This window comes from Simochromis diagramma, unplaced genomic scaffold (genome assembly GCF_900408965.1).
Source record: "Simochromis diagramma unplaced genomic scaffold, fSimDia1.1 OVJJ01000293.1, whole genome shotgun sequence".
Taxonomy (NCBI): domain Eukaryota; kingdom Metazoa; phylum Chordata; class Actinopteri; order Cichliformes; family Cichlidae; genus Simochromis; species Simochromis diagramma.
In genome coordinates, this window is record NW_024386801.1 from 1,224,734 (window position 1) to 1,243,891 (window position 19,158).

The window sequence follows — 19,158 nt, forward strand, 5'->3', positions numbered from 1 at the left end:
TCATCGAACAGTGGTTGCTGATCAATAGTCATGACAATAATGATCAAGAAACTGACCTCACAGCCTGTTGTTGTCAGTGGTGCTGCTTTCAATCATTGTGCAAATGTCCTGTTTATAAGGTTGGGAAACCTGCAGTCAGCTGAGCCTGAAGACGTCACCTGGATGATGACGAAACGTTTCTCCCACTGAAAATGTCCAGATGAACAGAATCAGCTTTCTGGGATTTCCTTACCTGGATGACTGAGCTTGTAATGACATTTCTGTGTCAAAAAACTATCCTTGTGTTCTTAGAAGACATAATGATACCATAAAAAGTTTTACTGTGTTTTTGTGGGTATTTTGTCGACTCCATTTACATATAGGGGATTTTCACATATTTCACTGAAGAGGCATGTGCCACCCTGCCTAGACCTCTTGCCCCTCCTTTGTCCCCCCATGTAAAAAATTCTACAGCTGATTCTGCTTTACTGCTTTGAGTCCAAGACTTGGCAATTAAGGGGATTCACAGGAAAGAACATATGTTGTATAGCCACTGAGAAGTGAAAAGATTAATTTTAAAATTACTTTTATCCATCACACATTCCTAAGCAAATTCAATTTACAAACATTTATTTATTTGTATTTATTTATTTTACTAATTTTTAAAAATTTAAAATAGAATTAACCAGTACTCTCAATATTTGGGTTAAATTAAATGAATAAAGAGAAGGTTCATATATGTTTGAGGGGTTTGCCACATATTAATGTATAATATCACATGAACTGTGCTGTTTTGAGGTATTTGTGTTTGTGTGGCTAATGGTTCGCCCCCATCATGTAATATTTTTATTGACATTGTGTGTGTGTGTGTGTGTGTGTGTATGTGTCTAACACATACACACACACAAGGTTCACACAAGGTTCAGGAAACACAAATGATATACTGTAGCTATTTGCATCTGGGTTTAACACAAAGTAATACATCCTTGTGTTAGTAAAGGATGGGCTAAGAAAGCAAAGAAAATTGATTGGACAGAATAGAAAAATAGACTCACAGTTGAGATATAATGATGCTGCAACCATGTGACAAAACCAAGTGTCAAACTGGAAGATTTAAATGTGAAGTAGCTTGATCCTTACTTACTTAAACCTTAATGAGGTGCAGCCTCATTAAGGTTTAAGTAAGCTTAATCTTCAGTGAGTGTAACTTTTTTCTTGTAGTTTATTCAGATACAGTTCATAGTAATATATGGTAGGTTTAGTGCACCATGGATGCTTTTATTTTCAATGCAAAGCACCAAGAATTTCATTATTAACATGCCACATGGCAAGTGTCACAAGGCTTTACATATAGCATTTTAAAATATTACATATTCATCTGTTACTCATCACTTTCTAATCATCTCGATCGTTGATGCTTCGTGCCATCCTTTCCAGTGTTGTCAGATCAAATAATGTCAAAGAACCCCAATGTTCTAACTCCAGGATGGGAACATTTTTCAAAAATGCTTATCAAAGACTTTTAAGTAACAAAAAAAAAGATACAAAGCTACCTTAATGCAAGAAAGGGCAGGGGGCAATACCAAGTTCAAAGTTTGTACAAAGTTGCAAACACTTAAACTTGTGACTATTTTAGCTACAGGAAAAACCATAGTTACATGTTACCAGCAGGCAGAGGTGGGTAGTAACTAATTACCTTTCCTCAGTTACATTTACTTGAGTAACCTTTTGTAAAACAATTACTTTTAGGAGTAGTTTTACTTTTTACTTTTACTTGAGTAATATTATTATAAATTGCTACTCTTACTTGAGAAAAATTGCTGGCTACTCTAGTCAGTGTGAGTAACTTCACTGAATGAATGATAAACAAGTTTAAACCAAAAATGAATGAGACACAGACACAAACCTACAGTTTGTGTCAAAGCGACACTTGTTGTTTGTACATAAAGTTTGTTGATTTAATTCTATTCTATCTGCTGAGCCTGTTGTGCCACCATATATTATCACTGGGAGTACTTTACCCAATTTTAATATGTGTGTGTGTGTGTGTGTGTGTGTTTTATATTGAACAAAAATTGATTTGGAAAAGTGTTTCTTCTGCTTAGATGTATTATTTTGTAATCATGTTATTTACATGTAGCAAAGTTGGGCTAAACTTTATATTTTTGTCTGTCTGATTGTCTCATTTTTGAACATTAAATCAGATGTTATGATCAGTTACTCAGTACTCAAGTAGCCTTTTTTTTTTACTAAATACTTCTTTACTCTTACTTGAGCCATTTTCTACTTTTACTTGAGCAAAACTATGTTGAGGTAGTGCTACTAATGAGTACAATTTTTTGGCTCCTCCACCTCTGCCAGCAGGTAAGGTAGGCTGCCCTGTAAAGAGAGTTCACAGGTGTAGCGTCACCAAACTTCGTCACCCAATCAGAAGTCAGCTGGGTGTGACGCGAAATAACCAGGCGAGATTCAGCGCTGTTTGTTAAGACCGCGTAAAATGTTTGTAGCCTACTGCACACGGAAAGCAACCCGTTATTTCCTAAAACTACAAGTGCTGAGGAAGTTTACTGATAGTACGAACTTCTACTGGCTTGTTATTAGTTTCTGAAGGGAAAATTCTCTGTAAGCTAACAAATGTATTCTTAAGTTCACCGGCGTTGTTGAAGCTTGCTAGCTAACTGATTAACTTCAAGGCCACGTTTTTACAGAACGACTAAATGTTGTAAAGCATGTTTTTTTTCCTGGTCTATTTGTTGCAAGTATGCTATTTAATGTTCTCTGTGCTCTGCCAAAGACCGTGTGAAAGATGGGGCGGGAGAAGGACGCTAAAGAAGACGAGAAGGCCAAGCACAAAGCGACGAAACTGAAAAGACTGAGTGACAGTGAACGCGCAGGAGCTGGGGGAGATAACATCAAGAAGAGGTGAGTGTTGCGTGTCTGCTGGAAAGCTGTATATACACACATGTATATGACAGGCGCAGTTTAGCGAACACTTTATCATTATTCCATCATGAGAGACTGAGGGGCCATTATCAAATCAGCTCCCCGAGCCACCGTGTCGTGATTGCAGCTCCCAGATGATACATGCATGTGACCTGACTGAAGCACGTCCAACATCTGTTCAGCGTCGACACAGGGACCAGATCAAAGCTGTTTTTCGCAGGGAGCTTTGCCTTTCATGTTGTAGAATGTGGAGACAAATTAATTTGGATTAAAAAATGTTAATGAATAAGTTGAGCCATATGGCAGTATGGGTGCCGCTAAATGGGGGGAAACAGTGTTACTGGAAGACTGCTGTACTGGCTGAGCTGTCACGCAGGCTGATGCCATTGAGTGCATGCATTAATTTCACTGTGTACAGTGGGTACTCCATCTTCATATGAATAAATTAATTTACTTTGATATCTGATGCGTTTATTAGCATGCATATGTGAGCAGACAAATGAATGTGGAGTGATCTGTCATTGGCTTGTGTAATTGATGAGAGCAGAGAGATGAATAGACACCTGAAAGCGGCACTGGCAGCAGAGCAGACGGCTTTCTGTGACAGCTAGCCTCATGTTATTTCATGGCACACTGACTGAATTACTGATAAAGGATCAACTTATCCTTCTCAGGTACAAGACTCAGGGAACTAATTTTCCTGAGCAAGTGGCTCCTGCTTTAACTGGCGAACTGCCTCATTCAGATGCTGGGGATTTGTAATTTAAAAAAGAGACGAGTAATTACAGCTCAGTTTCATTTGGCATCCTGCTCTGAAGGTTGGAAAGGTCACAACTCAAAAAAAAAAAGCAGGCTCAGGGCTGTGGGAGGCTCCTCTGGGACACTGCTTGTCTGATTGGTGGCATTTTGTAGTGTTGTCTGTCTAGAATAATCGTATCTCGGCGTGGACACGAGTCTAACATCATCCTAATATGCCCTCAAGCCTTCACTTGATAACAGCATAGCTCTAACTGTCTGTTAATGCAGCGCTTCTCTGACTTGTCTTGTTTCAAAGACGGCATCATTAACAGCATTTTTCTTTTCCTTTCGTCTGTCGTGGCATCCCGATGAACAGCCCAAATCCAACTAAAGCCACGGAGAACATGGATAAAAGAAAATCTCATAAAAAGGTAATTTTTAAAAAGCGGCCTATCAGCCACTGAAATGTGACCCAGTGGGGAGGGATCATTCGTGTCCGCCTATAACTCATGCATATTCCACATGAACATGAACAAATCCCACTCCATTGTCTAACTCAGTGGTTCCCAAACTTTTTTTGCTGAGCCCCCCTTTGTTTTACAAGAAAAATATTGAATCAAGAAATCAAGAATGTGGGATCCTGTTTGTCCGTGATTTGAACAGCCCAGCGCTGCTCCCGACGAAGGGAAAAGCAATTATGCAGGGAGACCTACCTCGGCACTTGTGCAGGTGAAGCCAAAGGGAAGATTTGCTTCACCATATTTTCTAGTCTTTGGCTTAGAATGAAGTTGGTTTGGAAACATATTCAGCGATGCTTCATCTCCTGCTTTGTGTTTGTGTGGGCGCCCCGTGCTAGCAGTGTCCAAGCGTTTAGTTTTTTTCCCCTTTTTCATACCGCGCCCCCCCTGCAATGGCTCTGCGCCCCCCCCCCCCCTAGGGGGCGGGCCCCACACTTTGGGAAGCTCTGGTCTGACTGTTTGCATATTAATAATAGTACTTTGTATTACAGTGTGTAACATAACCCGATGCTATCGGGTAGTTAAGTGATGACGTGACGAATCCTACTTCCGGGCCTAAAGTAGTCTGCGTTTAATATGGCTTTTGTGTTGTTAACATGTTTAATGTTTTGTATTTTCTTCTATTTGATCTCAAAAAGCTCCTAAAACAGTCAGTGATCACTGTTGACCTCCCTCGGCTTTTATTACCGCTAATCATTTATTTAAGCTCAGTTTTTAAAACCTTAGGATGTAACTACAGCCCAGCCCATGCAGCAGTATATGAATGACTAACCTCGTATTGTGGATGGATTATCTCAGTTGTTCTCCTGGCTGAAGTTTGGTCCTTTTACAGCATCCTGCCATGCGATTATGTTTGTTCCTGACCACCGAGAACACTCACGTTAACTTTTATCAAGTGGAAAAAAGTTAGCTTGTTTATATTATGCTAACATAGCTGTGTCGCTAGCGGTCACGTAGCACATCATTATATACCAGCTAGCCAAACTTCAGTAACCCTACAAACGTCACTGCTGTTTAGTTTTCTGTCTTCATTTATGTTGGAAGTGATAGCAGAGCTGTACGTTTGAATTTGTTTCCAAAACCCCGCAGTCAGGACATGCTATATTGTATTTAGATAGAAGCTAGCGAGCTAACTTCATGCTAACTTCTAACTCCGTTAAATGTCATAAATTCCGTTTTCATGGATGCCTGGATGTTAAACTCGATTGTTACACCTGGTAGAGCAGAACGCTGATCATTTTATTAAAGATGAAAGACTTTAGACAGTTTTTCAACTCTCAGTAATGCCATAGTGATCGTTTGATATATGGACCTGCAGCGGAGTTTAGGCCCAGACACGGCTAGTGACGTCAGACTTAACGACCGGATAGATTTAAGGACTGTAGATATTGTTTCATTGTAAGGAATCTTGATTATTCTGGGAAAAAGTTGCTATTTAAGAAAAGCCCAAGCTTGTAACCTTGAGGTGCAGCACTGTTACAGAGATGTGAAAGAAATGAGTCACACTTTTTTTTTTAACACTTCTGGTGCTTTGCATGAGATCAAGGTCCAGCTGTCTGTCCTTGAGCTTTAATCTATGTTATTCCCTTAGGTCAAGACACCAAAGATGGAGAATGTTGAATCATCCAGCAGCATCAGGTAGGGTAAAAGTCCTGCTACCAGCACTGGATTACTGTTGAAATGCTGAGATAATAATCTCACTAAGCTTTGGTGTAACTGTGCCAGAGTTTTCCTTTTTTTTTTTTTTTTTTTTTTTTTTCCTTCTCCCTCCCGAGGTGATGAAAAATTAATTCTTGTGTTTTGATGTTCACGGTCCCTGGACAGAAGCATTCCCATTTTCTACAGTGTGTTATGTTGTCTTTCAGAAAATTAATTTTACTGTGCACTGACGACAAATATCTTTGGCTTGTCTGCAGTGAAATAAATGAGACTGCATAGTTTGAGTAGTTGGATGCTCAGCGGGGTGTTGCCAGGATGGCAGGCTGTGGCCGAAGGCCCGCTGCGTCAAATCTGTTTCACAGCAGTGTTTCCATAGAGTTGTTAATGGATTATTTCCCAGATGTGGATTTAGCCCAACCCAATGTTCTGAGTGACATTTCAAAGGAGATGTCATATGGAAAAACGTTTTGTGAAATTCTGGCTTTTAATGTTTCCCTTTAGAGTTTTTTTTTCTCCCCCCACAAAGGCTCAGGTGGTAACTGTGCTAGTTGAGTGGGTTTCGTGCAGAGAGCAAAGTTAAGGCCTTGCAGCAGAGTTAGTGAAGAAACATAAGGCTATTAGAACCACAGACCGTAAATGTCAGTGCACACAGTGACCCAACCTCCTTTTTATAGCTTTTTATGGATTTTGCTCAGTGGTGCAGTATACCACAAAAATATAACCGTTTCTACTAGAGCGCCGTTTTTTTCCTTTCATTGAGCAGTTGAACTGAACATCTTGACCTCGGTACTCTTACGTTTGCAAAGTTTGACTGAAAAGAGAACAGAACGACAGATAAAGCGTTTTCCTTTCATAGTCTTTTTCCAAAGTGAGCATATTACACGTTACATTAAAAATCCCTCACTTCCTCCATAAAGCCTTACACAGAGTGAACCTTCACTAACTAATCTATTCAGCTCGGCTGCATTTGGCTCAAATCCTTCTCTTCATACTGTGAAATAAACTGCTGACGTCTGCTTCTGTCAGGATCATGACTTCATGTTAAGCGATGTTTCGGCTGTGAGCAGGTGGGAAAAAAATCTTTGGGAATGATGTCTTGTTTTTATTTTTGTGATTTTAATGTTGTTAAAATGTAGGAAAAGCTCATACATCATCTCTGCTTCAATGCCTGGCTTCCTTCTGACTCATAATAGCCAATCATTAAATTCATTCATTTTTAGTGCAACAATGAAAATGACTGTAATGTCTGATTAAAGACGTGATGGACCATAAAGGTCAGTAATGACATATAAAGGTGTCTTATTGTCTACAGCGTGTACAACAACTGAAACGTTACTGTAGAAATTAGCTTTGCAAATATGCCTAAAGTGTTCCAGTGATGTAGCTTCTGATTTATGTCGAAGTAGCTACAATAACACAACTTATCATAGTAAGACTCACTGATACTAATGATGATAATTACTGGTTGTGTTCTGTTTCAGTGTTTCTGAAACTCACAACAGTGTGATAGGTTGTCAGGCACAGAGTCCACTTTTCTGTCACATGTTGTGAGCTGTGTGGATTCTCTCCAAGTACTCGGCATTCCCACAGTCCAAAGACGTTAGCTTGGGTTAATTGGTGATTCTATATTTGTTTTATTCTGTGGGGTATACTGGTACTTTATTCTAATTGTATTGTAAAACAGATATCTTTGTTTTTCTGCCTGAGTTCATACAGTATTGGGTGCAGTGACCGGATGGAGTCATAGACCTGAGAACCCCAGGAAAGGCTCATTACCTTCAATCTGAAAGCATCAGGGTCCTGCTGTAGCAGAAAGAACATTATCCTGATAAATGCACAGTGAATAGTTGCTACTATAGTGCCTTGTAATTTGGATCAGTATGCCAATTTGGCAATTATGTGCTACGCTGCTTTACATTTTCCACATTTTGTTCTTTTCCAGAATGTTGTGGGAGGAAAAGGAGAAAACTAATTTTTATTAGCAGCAGTGACTGTAATTTGTTGATTTCTTAATTTGGGCCATTTCTCTAGCCATCAAATCTTCACTCTGCAGGGAAATCCAGGCTTGCACTTGTGTAATTACTCCTTATTTTTTCTCTCCTTTTTAAAATCTCTAAACGCTGTCATTATGTCATTATCATTACTGTCGATAATTTTACTCAATTACCACAATTATGCTTGATTTCTTATGGTCAGTGAGTCATCACGGTGTGCTTAAAGATTTTCTTTCTACGCCAAACTGGAGGGCAGCAGTGAAAAATAAGGCATCAAGCTTTTATTCTGCATGTTATTAACTTTATTAAGTTGATACAAAACCATCTACTCAAGTGAGATTAAAAATGAATAAAATATAGAACACTTGATAAGAATTCAGAAATGTGTTAGTCTAAGTCTTAAAAAAACTAAAATAAGGTCCGACTTGGGTCCAAAAAATTCAAATTAAAAATTGTGAATTAAATTTTGAAGGCTTGCTGTTAAGTTACACAAGACTAGAGCTGCACTTTGGAATGAGTATTTTAATAATTATGCTAATATGTCAGCAGAAATGTGTAACTCTGATGCTACAGAGTGGATACATTTGTAGCTAAAAACTGTTCATTTTGTCGTTCAGTGAATCTGTGAAACAGGAACCACAGGATGATGCTTTTACAGCAAAGAAGAAAGGAGTGAAAAGGAAAAGAATTAAAGATGACCCCAAAGAAGGCACCAGTGATTCTGCCAATTCACCCACGTAAGTCTGACCAGGTCTAGAAAAAAATCCTTGTCATCGGCTTTTCTTCATCACTTTTACTGAAAACTGCTGCAGAAAAATGTACCTTTCATGAGTAATTCACTTAGTTTTGTATGCAAGCCATTAAGTTTCTTTCATTCCCATGTTGCCTGCAGCCTAAAGAAGAAGAAGAAGCAACGTCATCTCGAAGAAGAAGGTGATGGAGTGGCTCAGACAAAGACGTCAAAGAAGAGAACACAAAAGGTAAACTTCTGTCTCCATCGGGGTAATCTCAGCACGAGAAACATGGTTCATGGTGAGTTTTTTCTCTCTTCTGCACAGATGGTAAAGAAGGAGGAAGAAGAGCAGGCTGTGTCAAAAAAAAGTAAGAAGACAAAGGAGGAGATTGAAGAAGCAAGACAGCTGAAGATCAAAAAGAAGGAGGAGGAGGAGCAGAATCGCTGGAGATGGTTGTGGAGTGCTCTTTTCATCTGGACGCTCTTCCCACCCACACATACAAACACAAAGTGCAATTTTAACTTTCACTGATGCATCTGTACTTTTTTATCATCTTGGTTTTTGTCAGGTGGGAGGAAGAGAAGTATGAAGATGGGGTAAAATGGAAGTTCTTGGAACACAAAGGACCCTACTTTCCCCCTGAGTACCAGCCTTTACCTGACAATGTTCACTTCTACTATAATGGTCAGTTGAGTGTGTGATTGAAACAAGGGTGACGGGGTACAGGAGCTCTACTTTTGTGTCTTACAGATACTGTTGAGACGGTGTTAAATGATTTTACAAGTTAGATGCACTTCAGTGTAGGCTTCTCTGCTTCTATACAGCGCAGTCAGACATTACCGACATCATTTACTGATACGCCTGCCTCACTCTAAAAGCCAGAATCAGCTCATGTACGAAAAGCCTTGTGTGGGTCTCATTTATGGAGAGCGTTACAGTTGTCCTAGAAAAATTATGAATAAATAATTATACAAGAATTTCATTTTATGCCAATAATTTACGTCATGATTGTCTGTATTCCTAATCTAGGATTACCAGTTATGTATCAAATCAATAAAATGTAAGAGTGAGTTCAATTTTAGACAGAAAAAAGGTTCAGTGTCGATTCGAGAGGTAGTGATGGATAGTCTGTTAATGTTTCTTCAGAAGGTTTTAAAAAGGTTTATTAAACTATCTTTTAGAAAGATTTCAGACTGATTATCAAACCTTCATGAGTGTCCTTCCAGAGCCAAGACCAAAGCTCCATCCTCTTTAGTTTAAGTGCTGCTCTGGTCACGGCTTAGTTTTGTAGAAGAGCAGTCCTTTCCAAGAAACATCATCAGTTGCTGTTGGAAAAAAAATAATGAAATGTTACATTGCAGTTCTGAAAGGTACTCATGCAGTCCTGTGAAATTTTCTTTATGCAATACAAACAGATATTTAAACCCCTCACATTCACACACCCAGACTTCAGACCTGCATCAAGATCACGTGTAGAAATGAACACGGCTCTCACACTGATACAAAAAAGGAATCCCTCCCTGCTCATGAATAACCTCCACTCCCTGTGATATCCATGTATGGCTTCCAGATATTCACAAAGTGCCGTTGTTTGCCCATGGCAATGTATGAATCTGTGATTTCCTTCTTCCAGAGTCCCATGGAGGCTGCATCCATACTTGTCCAGCATAGTGCAGTGGCTCCTCAGGCTCGAAGCAGTCCATAGTCCAGTGATTTAGTCTGCTTTATCGGTACACAGTTTAGCCTTTAAGGGGATTTTAACCTTAAACACTTCAGACAAACACTTGGTGACATCTTTCCAGAATTCCTGAATTTTAGGACATTCCCATAGACAATGGAGAAGAGTTCCTTTTTCTGTATTTCGTACAAATGTCCAGAATGTCATTGGACATATGATGGAGCCTGACGGGTGTTATACTAGTTCTTATGAGCCATTTATATTGCAGAAGTTTAAAGTGTGTGTGTGTTTGTTCAGGTTACACTTTATAAAGTCGCTTCAGCTCATTGGGCATAAAGGTGCAGCCGCACAGTTTCGCTCGGGATGAGGTCTGAGCTTGGACTGTAATTTTAAGACAATCTTGTGAACGCTAGCGTACACACATCCTGACTTTGTTTGCTCACACAGAAGACATAGCCGCACACTATTGGGCCTTTAGGATTCAAGACGTGTTTGAAGCTGGATACTGATTGATGGCTGTAATTGTTTTTGCTTTGTTTAGCAGTCCAGCTGCAAACGGGGTCCTACGGGGACTTGGTTTGATCTGTTAATTCCTGCACGTGCATGTTTTTAAAGGTTGGTCCTAGCAGTGGACTTGAATGTAGATCACTGTCCTTGCCTCTAATCCTACCTCCCTGTATCCACGGGCTAGTCTGACAGCCTGAAGAAGCTAAGGTGGGGGTGGTACTGGGTGGTGGATCTTCAGAGGACCCCGAGCTCCCAAAGGCTTGTGTTCTTGCTAGTACGGCTCGATAAACGTATAGTTCTGACAATAAGGCTTGGTTGGTTTAATGCTGTTAAAAATGATCTCAGTGTAAGTGATGCTGCTTGTGTGCAGGTAAAAAGGTAAAGCTGAGCCTGGCGGCAGAAGAGGTGGTGGTGTTCTTTGCCCAGATGCTGGATCATGAGTACACCACCAAGAAGGTGTTCCGCGAGAATTTCTTTAAAGATTGGAGAAAGGTAAAGCCAAATGCATCATGGAAGTTGGAGTAAGTTACCTTTAGGTGTGATTATGAGTTTAAAATGTGCTGCAGTAGACTGGTGACTCCAAAGCCAGCCGGGGTTGGTGTCACCACATCTGCAAACTTTGTCTTCATGTAACAGTTTTGCAAGTTGCGTATGTTCCAGCCTTTTGTTAGAGTGTGAGTGCATCATAAATAGATTGTATGTGTGTAAATACAGGACGAGTGTGACTGGTACATGCTCGCTGGTGTCTGTCAGGGTGTCCTCTGCATGGAAAAAACACCGTGCCAAGCCCCTAGGCATATCATGCAGAATTAATTTTGCGCTGCTTAGTGCTCAATGCACTTGAAAATACGATTTATGTGAAGGCATTGATATGCTAATCCAGACAACTAGCTCTCCTGCATATGAACAAATCCAATTAAACTGTTTTATTATAGCCGGAAAAAACTCTCCTCGCTCCGCTGCCCTCAGTGCCCGCCCACTGTCGGGTGTCATTCATGCTTAGACACGCAGACTGACTGCCTGTCCACGCTGTCAGTGTTCCTGGAGGTGTGTGTGTGGTTATGTGTAGGTCTCTATTTGCATCTCATCTTCTATGACGGTAGATAACAAAACTGGGCTGTATCAGTTTGATGGATGAGAGTCATTTCCTTTATTCCTAAAGTTTGTGCCCATGATGGATTGTGTGTGTGTGTGTGTGTGTGTGTGTGTGTGTGTGTGTGTGTGTGTGTGTGTGTGTGTGTGTGTGAGTGAAATATTTAACCATTTTGTGTGCATTTCAAATTACGGTCAGTATTTTTGTGTGATTATTACTGCACTGTTTATAAAAAGCACCTCTGTGGCAGTAAGTGACAACTTATTAATACACTTGATCATTAATTATTATTAGCAATATGTCATGAAATACAGATTCTTTCCCTACAGCTAGACAGCACATTGAAAGCCACTGATGATATTTCAGCATCACAACAGCTTGGAGCTGCAGCTGAAACAGAGTTGCTTTGCCCTGTTGGTCACCTCTGATATGACCTCTGGTGACCCCTTGTGAAACAACTTTTGGCAATTAAAGTTGAAACTCAGCTGCTCCGCCTGGCGTGTCAGGATTCTTTATTTAGCCTGCTTAGCAGTGACCTTACAGTGTTCACATTCATAGCTACTGTAGTTCTGGGAGTGATGTGTTGTTAAAAGTGCTAAATACTGCAAAGCTGTAACATTTTCTTATGTTTCTGTGATGCAAAACTGCAGCTTTGACTGTCCCCACTTTTTAAATGGCTTGTTAGGAGAAAGTACTGTAGCCTTTTATGACAGCACCAGTTGTTTTTGGGTTTTTTTTTCGACTCTGCTTCACCTCCGTAAAAATGAGTAATTAAAGGAAAGGTCGGTGATCTGTTTGAATCCTCCTCATCTAGTTTTTTTGTTTTTGTTTTTAATGATGCATTATTGCGTTAATTTGTTATATGAATAGACAAAGGTTATGCACTCTGTTTTCATAGCTGGTCAGTAGGGTTGCCACGATTAGTCGACTAGTCACGATTACGTCGACTATCAAAATCGTCGACGACTGATTTAATAGTCGACGCGTCGTTTGAAGCTTTGTAAGATCACAAAAGACGCAGGAATAAGTAGTAGGATTTAAGAGTGTAATAACAGACTGAAACAGAAGATGGCAGCACTGCATGTACAAGGATGCCAGCTGCCGTTAAACCCCGAAGAAGAAGCTGTGTCCCAGAATTCATAGCGCGGCCCAGCTCAGTTTCCAACAATGGCGGCAGCTAGTTAGTTTTAATATTACTCTTATTATTCTTTCTGGGTCACAAATTAAACGTTTAACATATTTTCAGGCGAGAATGTAGCTGTGTAAACTTCAAATATCTGCTCAGTTTATCAAGACACCACATATTTTCAAAAGCGCTTTTCGGAGACGTCTGTTACCCGCTAGCTCGATAGCTAGCCGGGGGCTAGGCTCTCTAGAGCCCGTGAGAACACCGGACTCCCGGCAAATCATTTTTAAACCCACCGCCGTCTTTCGCTACTCAGGTTAAACATGATATATGAGTCACTTAGATAACTTCAAAATGTTATTTTTTTGGCTTTTTTTCAGTATTTTATTTGTTCCTGGGTAAATCGGTTTGGCTGAGATTAAAGTTATAGTTTTTACACAGCTGAATAAACGTCAAGCAGACAGCTGATTATCAGAAGTGTGAAATGCTGGAGTATATACTATCATGTCTTTATTTTTAGTTAGCACATACCGTAAACACTTAAAGCTGTAAGCTAATGATAGTTATATAAGAGCAGATGCTGCTGGTGCAATAAGCTGTACGTTTTACGTCCAATGGATGATGATCTGATTAGTCGAATAATCGCAAAAATAATCGGCGACTAGTCGACTATCAAAATAATCGTTTGTGGCAGCCCTACTGGTCAGTAAATATAACAAAGCAATGCTCTGTACAGAACTCTTAAGAGCTTCTTCTGCTGACTTTATCACAACACAGTCTTTGACCCTTTCCTGATTTCTGATACTTCCTGATATTTGTCACACTGACATGTTTCTGTTTTTATTAAAACTACATTCTAAATATAAAATTTAGCTTTTAAATGAGTTCATCTATTCAGGTGATGAAAAAACTATCCTAACCTGCCTGGCCTAATGTGATTAAGTTACGGCCCCTTAAACCTAATAACACAGTTAGTGATGATTTCATTTATTAAAGGCAGAAAAGCCCAAACCTAATCTGAAACTGCTTGTGGCACCGTTGGCAGCGAGAACTGCAATCAAGGGTCTGACTGTCAGGCTTGGTGTGGAGGAATTTTGGCTCTTTTTTTTTTTTTTGCAGAATTGTTTTAATTCAGCCACAGTGGAAGGTGTTTGAGCACGAGTGCCAAGAGAATCCTAACCGGCCTAACGTACGGACTTTGGCTAGGACACTTCAAAACATTCATTATTTTATTTTTGAGCCGTTTTGCTGTTATGTTTCCAATCATCGTCCTGCTGACTGTGTCTTTGGTTTTGGGCATGATGTGTTGCTGTGTATTTTTAAACGCGTCTGGCAGTAATCTGCAGTGGGTGTGGTCAGTGAGACTGAACTCAGCTTTCCAAAATTGTGGTTAATCAGATTTAACAGGTGGGTGTTCGTCTTCACAAGAAACGGGTAGGTGTGGATAGTTTTGTTTTTGTTTTTGTTTTTTTTTCCCCTCCTTTCATCAGTTAAATAATATAAAAAGTGCAGTTTTTAATTGCTCAGATTATCTCTAATATTTGTTTGATCTGAAATGTGTGAGAAACTAAATGGATAAATGGAAGTTGTTATAATTTTTACAGCAGTGTAATTGCTGTTTGCATCACTGGAGGCGAAGACACACGATCAGTTTCTGCAGTTATTCTATCATCACTTTCATTGGAACCATTTACATCATGTTATTTTTTTTCTGTAAATATAAAAATAAAGAATAATGCTCACTACAACTTCCAGATTGTTTTGGTTAATAGCTTGCGTGCTCTTTTTGTTGCTGCTGATATTCTCAGACTTGAAATGAGACTGTATGCCTCAACACACTTTGTGCTTGTGTAGGAAATGACCCATGAGGAGAGGTCACTGATTCAAGAACTTGATAAGTGTGACTTTGGAGAAATCCATGCCATGCATAAAGCCAAGACAGAGGCCAGGAAAAATATGTCCAAGGAGGAGAAACGGGTAAAGCTCGCGTTCCCTTCTTTGTATTTGTATGCTGCTGTCTTCATAATGTGTAGCGTAATAACTGGAGTAAGTCCAGAGGAGCGCCCTGTCCGTTTCTGAGGTAACGCGATCTGTATCTGAAATCTTTTTGTAGGCTTTGAAAGAGGCAAACCAGAAGATAGTGGATGAATACGGCTACTGCCTTCTGGACCACCACAAAGAACGCATTGGCAATTTTAAGATTGAGCCTCCGGGGTTATTCCGAGGTAGAGGCGAGCATCCCAAGCAAGGCATGCTGAAGAAGAGAATCCAACCAGAGGACGTCATCATCAATTGCAGCAAGTGAGAGTGTGATTGTGAAATCAGTGTATAGTTGAGTACAGCTTTAGTTTCAGTCCTCTCCGTGTGCCCTTGTGGCTCAATGCAGAGCAGTGACATTTTCACTCAAAGAAACAAGTTCTTGATACAAACTGTTTAAATGTGTAGAATCACAGGCTTGTTCAAATCAACATGAGTAATATTATTTTTTTTGTTACTTTTTTTAGGCTTAAATCTGTATTTGAGCTATGCAGCAGTGCTGGTCATTTACATACTGTATTGCACTTGTTCTTGCTCTGGCAGAGAATCTCGTATCCCCGCACCACCCGCTGGGCACCACTGGAAGGAAGTTCGACACGATAACACCGTGACATGGCTCGTCAGCTGGACTGAAAACATCCAGGGCTCCAATAAGTACATCATGCTTAATGCCAACTCAAAACTGAAGGTGAGCTATCTGTTGCATAATCGGGGGGGATGCACATACAAGTGGGTACAAAGAAACATGCTGTCAAGATGCTGCAGACTTTGGGTTCAACAAAGTTCAGACTACTTTGGCAGCACAGTTCTTAGAATATTAACTAAGATCAATTCATACATTTAAAATACAGAAACATCCAACTTCTGAAGCATGTGTTCAGTCACTGGTTGATGATTCTTTACCATAAATGACTTCACTGTGTGCCGCATGGAGCCGATCGGCTTGCTGCTTCACTGTTATTGGCTGCTTTGATAACAGCCTTTAACTTGCCTGTTTCTCATTTTCTTTTCTGACTAAATGATAAATTCTCTGTCGGCCTCAGGTCGTCTGAGTTATCTGGTCAATCAAGTACAGCAGTAACACCGCTGGTGTGTCACTGTGACTGCATCAAACTAAACTGAGATAAGCAGGATCAACATAATATTTGATTTTCATTTTCTCAAACTTGAAATTAATTTTTTTCACAAGCTGTAAGTCAGATTAAAATGACAAAAGGCTTGAATCATTTCACTTTACATGTAATGGACATGATATAAATAAATTTTTGAGATGCATCAGTCAAAGTGCTTCAGTTCTGATATTTTCCTAGCTCGCATTATGCCATTTTAAGTAGAAAAGAATAAATAAGTATAAAGATATTTTGCTGTGTGTTTCGCTCATCTTCTACTGTTGTTCATGTGGTGAGCAAACACTTAGCCACTGTCCTTCAAAGATAACTTGATAAATGTTGGAATCCATCATTCAGAACATTCAAGCTTTGTTTGATCTGTCACCAAACATCTCTCTATTCATTCTGTGGACTCCTTCAACCAACATTGTGAATGCTTTAATCCCACATTAAAAATATGAAATGTAACAGAAGCGTCCCGTTTCCAAAGGATTTACTTTTTCTTTCCCTTTTGAACGTAAAAAGCAAAACCAAACCGACTGGAAAAGCAAAAAAGCAGAACTTCAAAACACCATTTTCATCATCACCAAAAACTGCATGTGCACCAAACGTTTGATATAGAATATTTAAAGTGAAACTCCTAAGAACCTGTTTACAAGTCATGGGTGGAACTACATGTGAAATAAGTTGTGGCTTCAAAGTGAGTAGAACTGATAAGTTTCCTCATTTGAACTAGTTTGATTCTGCAGACTGCAAGTTTGGAGAAAAAATGAAAAAGAAGTGAAATTAGCTGCTCGTGCAACATCCTCCTCCAGGCTAGAGGCTGGCTGTAAAATTAGACGAACTGTTGTGCTGCAGAGTTGCGCAGAAGGTAAATCAAGAATCAAAACCTTACAGAAAGAGTGCAGGGGAATGCAAATAACACTATAACCAAGTTATAATAAAATAAATAATTTGAATGGTTTGCATTTTGTCAGTTCAGCTCCAGATCTGCCAGCTGACAAATGGTTGTTGTCCTGCCTCTCTGATATTATTCACAGAGCTGATTTAAATGAAACGTTAGCATAAACACAGCACAGATTTACAAACCAATCACAAACCTGAACACTTTTACACATTATGTTGAGCTATAATGCATAAAATGTATATTCTTAAACAAAATTGGTAATTACTTTTCCACAGCATGTCTTTTATTACGTATTCCTTCTCTCGCCCCGCCCCTCCCTGAGCCGGAGGTTTCTTCCTGTTAAAAGGGAGTTTTTCCTTCCCACTGTCGCCAAAGTGCTGCTCATAGGGGGTCATATGATTGTTGGGTTTTCTCTGTATTATTGTAGGGTCTACTGTACAATATAAAGCACCTTGAGGCGACTGTTGCTGTGATTTGGCGCTGTGTAAATACATTGAATTGAATTTGATAATCCAATATGAGTAAACCTTTGCAACATGTTGTTGTTCTGTGCTCTGTTTGCTCACTCGTCTTCCTTTCCATCTTTCATGCATAAAGGTTAAGTTATTCCACAGTTCTCCGTGACTGTATCGGCACGTTGACTGATGGAGGGTTTAATTGTATGTAGATAGCAATAAATAACCAGAAGCAAACAGCAGACACAGAATGTTGTCTTATAGTGGAAGATCCCGTGTTAGTGATTGTTTCAGGGCTTTTAAAGGAAAACCACTTTTTCATCATTTTATTTTATAATTGTCATCACCTGTCACTTTTGCTTCGTGTTTCCGTTTCATGTTTAGTCTTTTCTCTCTTCCTGCTTATCTTGCCTTTCTTTCTTGCAGGGCGAGAAGGATTGGGAGAAATATGAGGTTGCTCGGAAACTGAAATCACGCGTGGATGACATCCGTTACCAGTACCTCCAGGATCTAAAGTCCAAACAGATGGTTACACGTCAGAGAGCTGTGGCGCTGTATTTCATAGACAAGGTTTGGGTTGCACAACTGATATTACAAATTGTTACATGTTCACACAGCAGAACTAGAAAGAAACTTTCACACGTGAGCTTCTCTGATTTCTGTCCACACGGCCTCTGTCGTAGCTTTGCTTGTCATGTTTGCATGAATGTCGAGAAAAACTGACGACTGCAGTGGCCGTGTAAATGGGCTGGAGCAAAGTGAAGATATTGGAAATCAATTCAGTATGTCTTGATTGCCTTTTCTGTTTTCCAACATAGTTGGATGAAAATCTTTTGCAAAGTAAATGGATTACATGTAGCCATTTTCTTCCAGAGACTTCAAGCTAATTATCTCAGTCTGTAAGAAGTGAAATGATGGATTGAGGACGTGATTGCTTTTGGCTCATGCCAGAAACTGTTTCAGTTGCCATTTTTGTCTTATTTCGTTTGTCACGAAGGTCTTTTTATTAGTACGTGTATATATTTTAACGGTTGTCTGACTCGCATGCGTGCTGTGTACCTTGTGATGGAAAAGCTCGGCGTGTACTTCTGCATCTGTGGTAATCTCTGTATCCTCTGACCCAAAAAGCTGGCCCTGAGAGCTGGCAATGAGAAAGAGGAGGGAGAGACGGCGGACACGGTGGGTTGCTGCTCGCTTCGTGTTGAGCACATCACTCTGCATGAGCAGCTGGATGGCAACGAATGTGTGGTGGAATTTGACTTCCTGGGTAAAGACTGCATTCGTTACTACAACAAGGTTCCTGTCATCAAAAAGGTAAAGGAAGAAATGACATAAACACGTTGGCACTTAAACGGGTCGATGCTAAACAGTGTTCTCATGGGTGCACAGTGGTCAGCGTGATCGCTCTAAGATCACAAATGGAGGCAATTTTTAGCCTGGTTTCTCATTAAGATAATAATCATGTGCGCATCTTTGCATAAACCTGTACTTGTAACACACACACACAACCACACAAGCTAATGTTGGCAGCTCTTTCCTCTTTGAAATCATGGATGTGTGTGGGGAGCAGCTACACTAATCTCATCATCAGAAGAAGGAGGAACAGGAGGGTATCTTTGTTGATTTGATTTTAAACTGGAGCTTAATGTATCTTAGTTTATAACGTGTGTGTAGGGAATTT

General features: G+C 39.9%; 1 protein-coding gene across 6 annotated transcripts in view; it reads left to right on the plus strand.

Annotated features, from left to right (window-relative positions):
- Positions 1-2,354: 2,354 nt before the first annotated feature.
- The window catches only part of zgc:173742 (DNA topoisomerase I, mitochondrial), a 28,701-nt gene continuing 11,897 nt past the window's right edge, over positions 2,355-19,158 (plus strand). Inside the window, exons 1-14 of one of the 6 annotated variants that reach the window (XM_040024972.1) lie at positions 2,355-2,441; positions 2,774-2,901; positions 4,037-4,091; positions 5,770-5,816; positions 8,449-8,568; positions 8,724-8,811; positions 8,890-9,017; positions 9,134-9,249; positions 11,121-11,242; positions 14,824-14,946; positions 15,083-15,270; positions 15,550-15,694; positions 17,904-18,047; positions 18,606-18,791. In XM_040024972.1, the coding sequence (XP_039880906.1) occupies positions 2,786-2,901; positions 4,037-4,091; positions 5,770-5,816; positions 8,449-8,568; positions 8,724-8,811; positions 8,890-9,017; positions 9,134-9,249; positions 11,121-11,242; positions 14,824-14,946; positions 15,083-15,270; positions 15,550-15,694; positions 17,904-18,047; positions 18,606-18,791 (1,578 nt within the window). In that variant the 5' untranslated portion in view covers positions 2,355-2,441; positions 2,774-2,785. Of the gene's footprint in view, positions 2,602-2,773; positions 2,902-4,034; positions 4,092-5,769; positions 5,817-8,448; positions 8,569-8,723; positions 8,812-8,889; positions 9,018-9,133; positions 9,250-11,120; positions 11,243-14,823; positions 14,947-15,082; positions 15,271-15,549; positions 15,695-17,903; positions 18,048-18,605; positions 18,792-19,158 lie in introns of all 6 variants that reach the window. The other 5 variants (XM_040024973.1, XM_040024971.1, XM_040024974.1 and 2 more) reach the window with 5 other exon arrangements.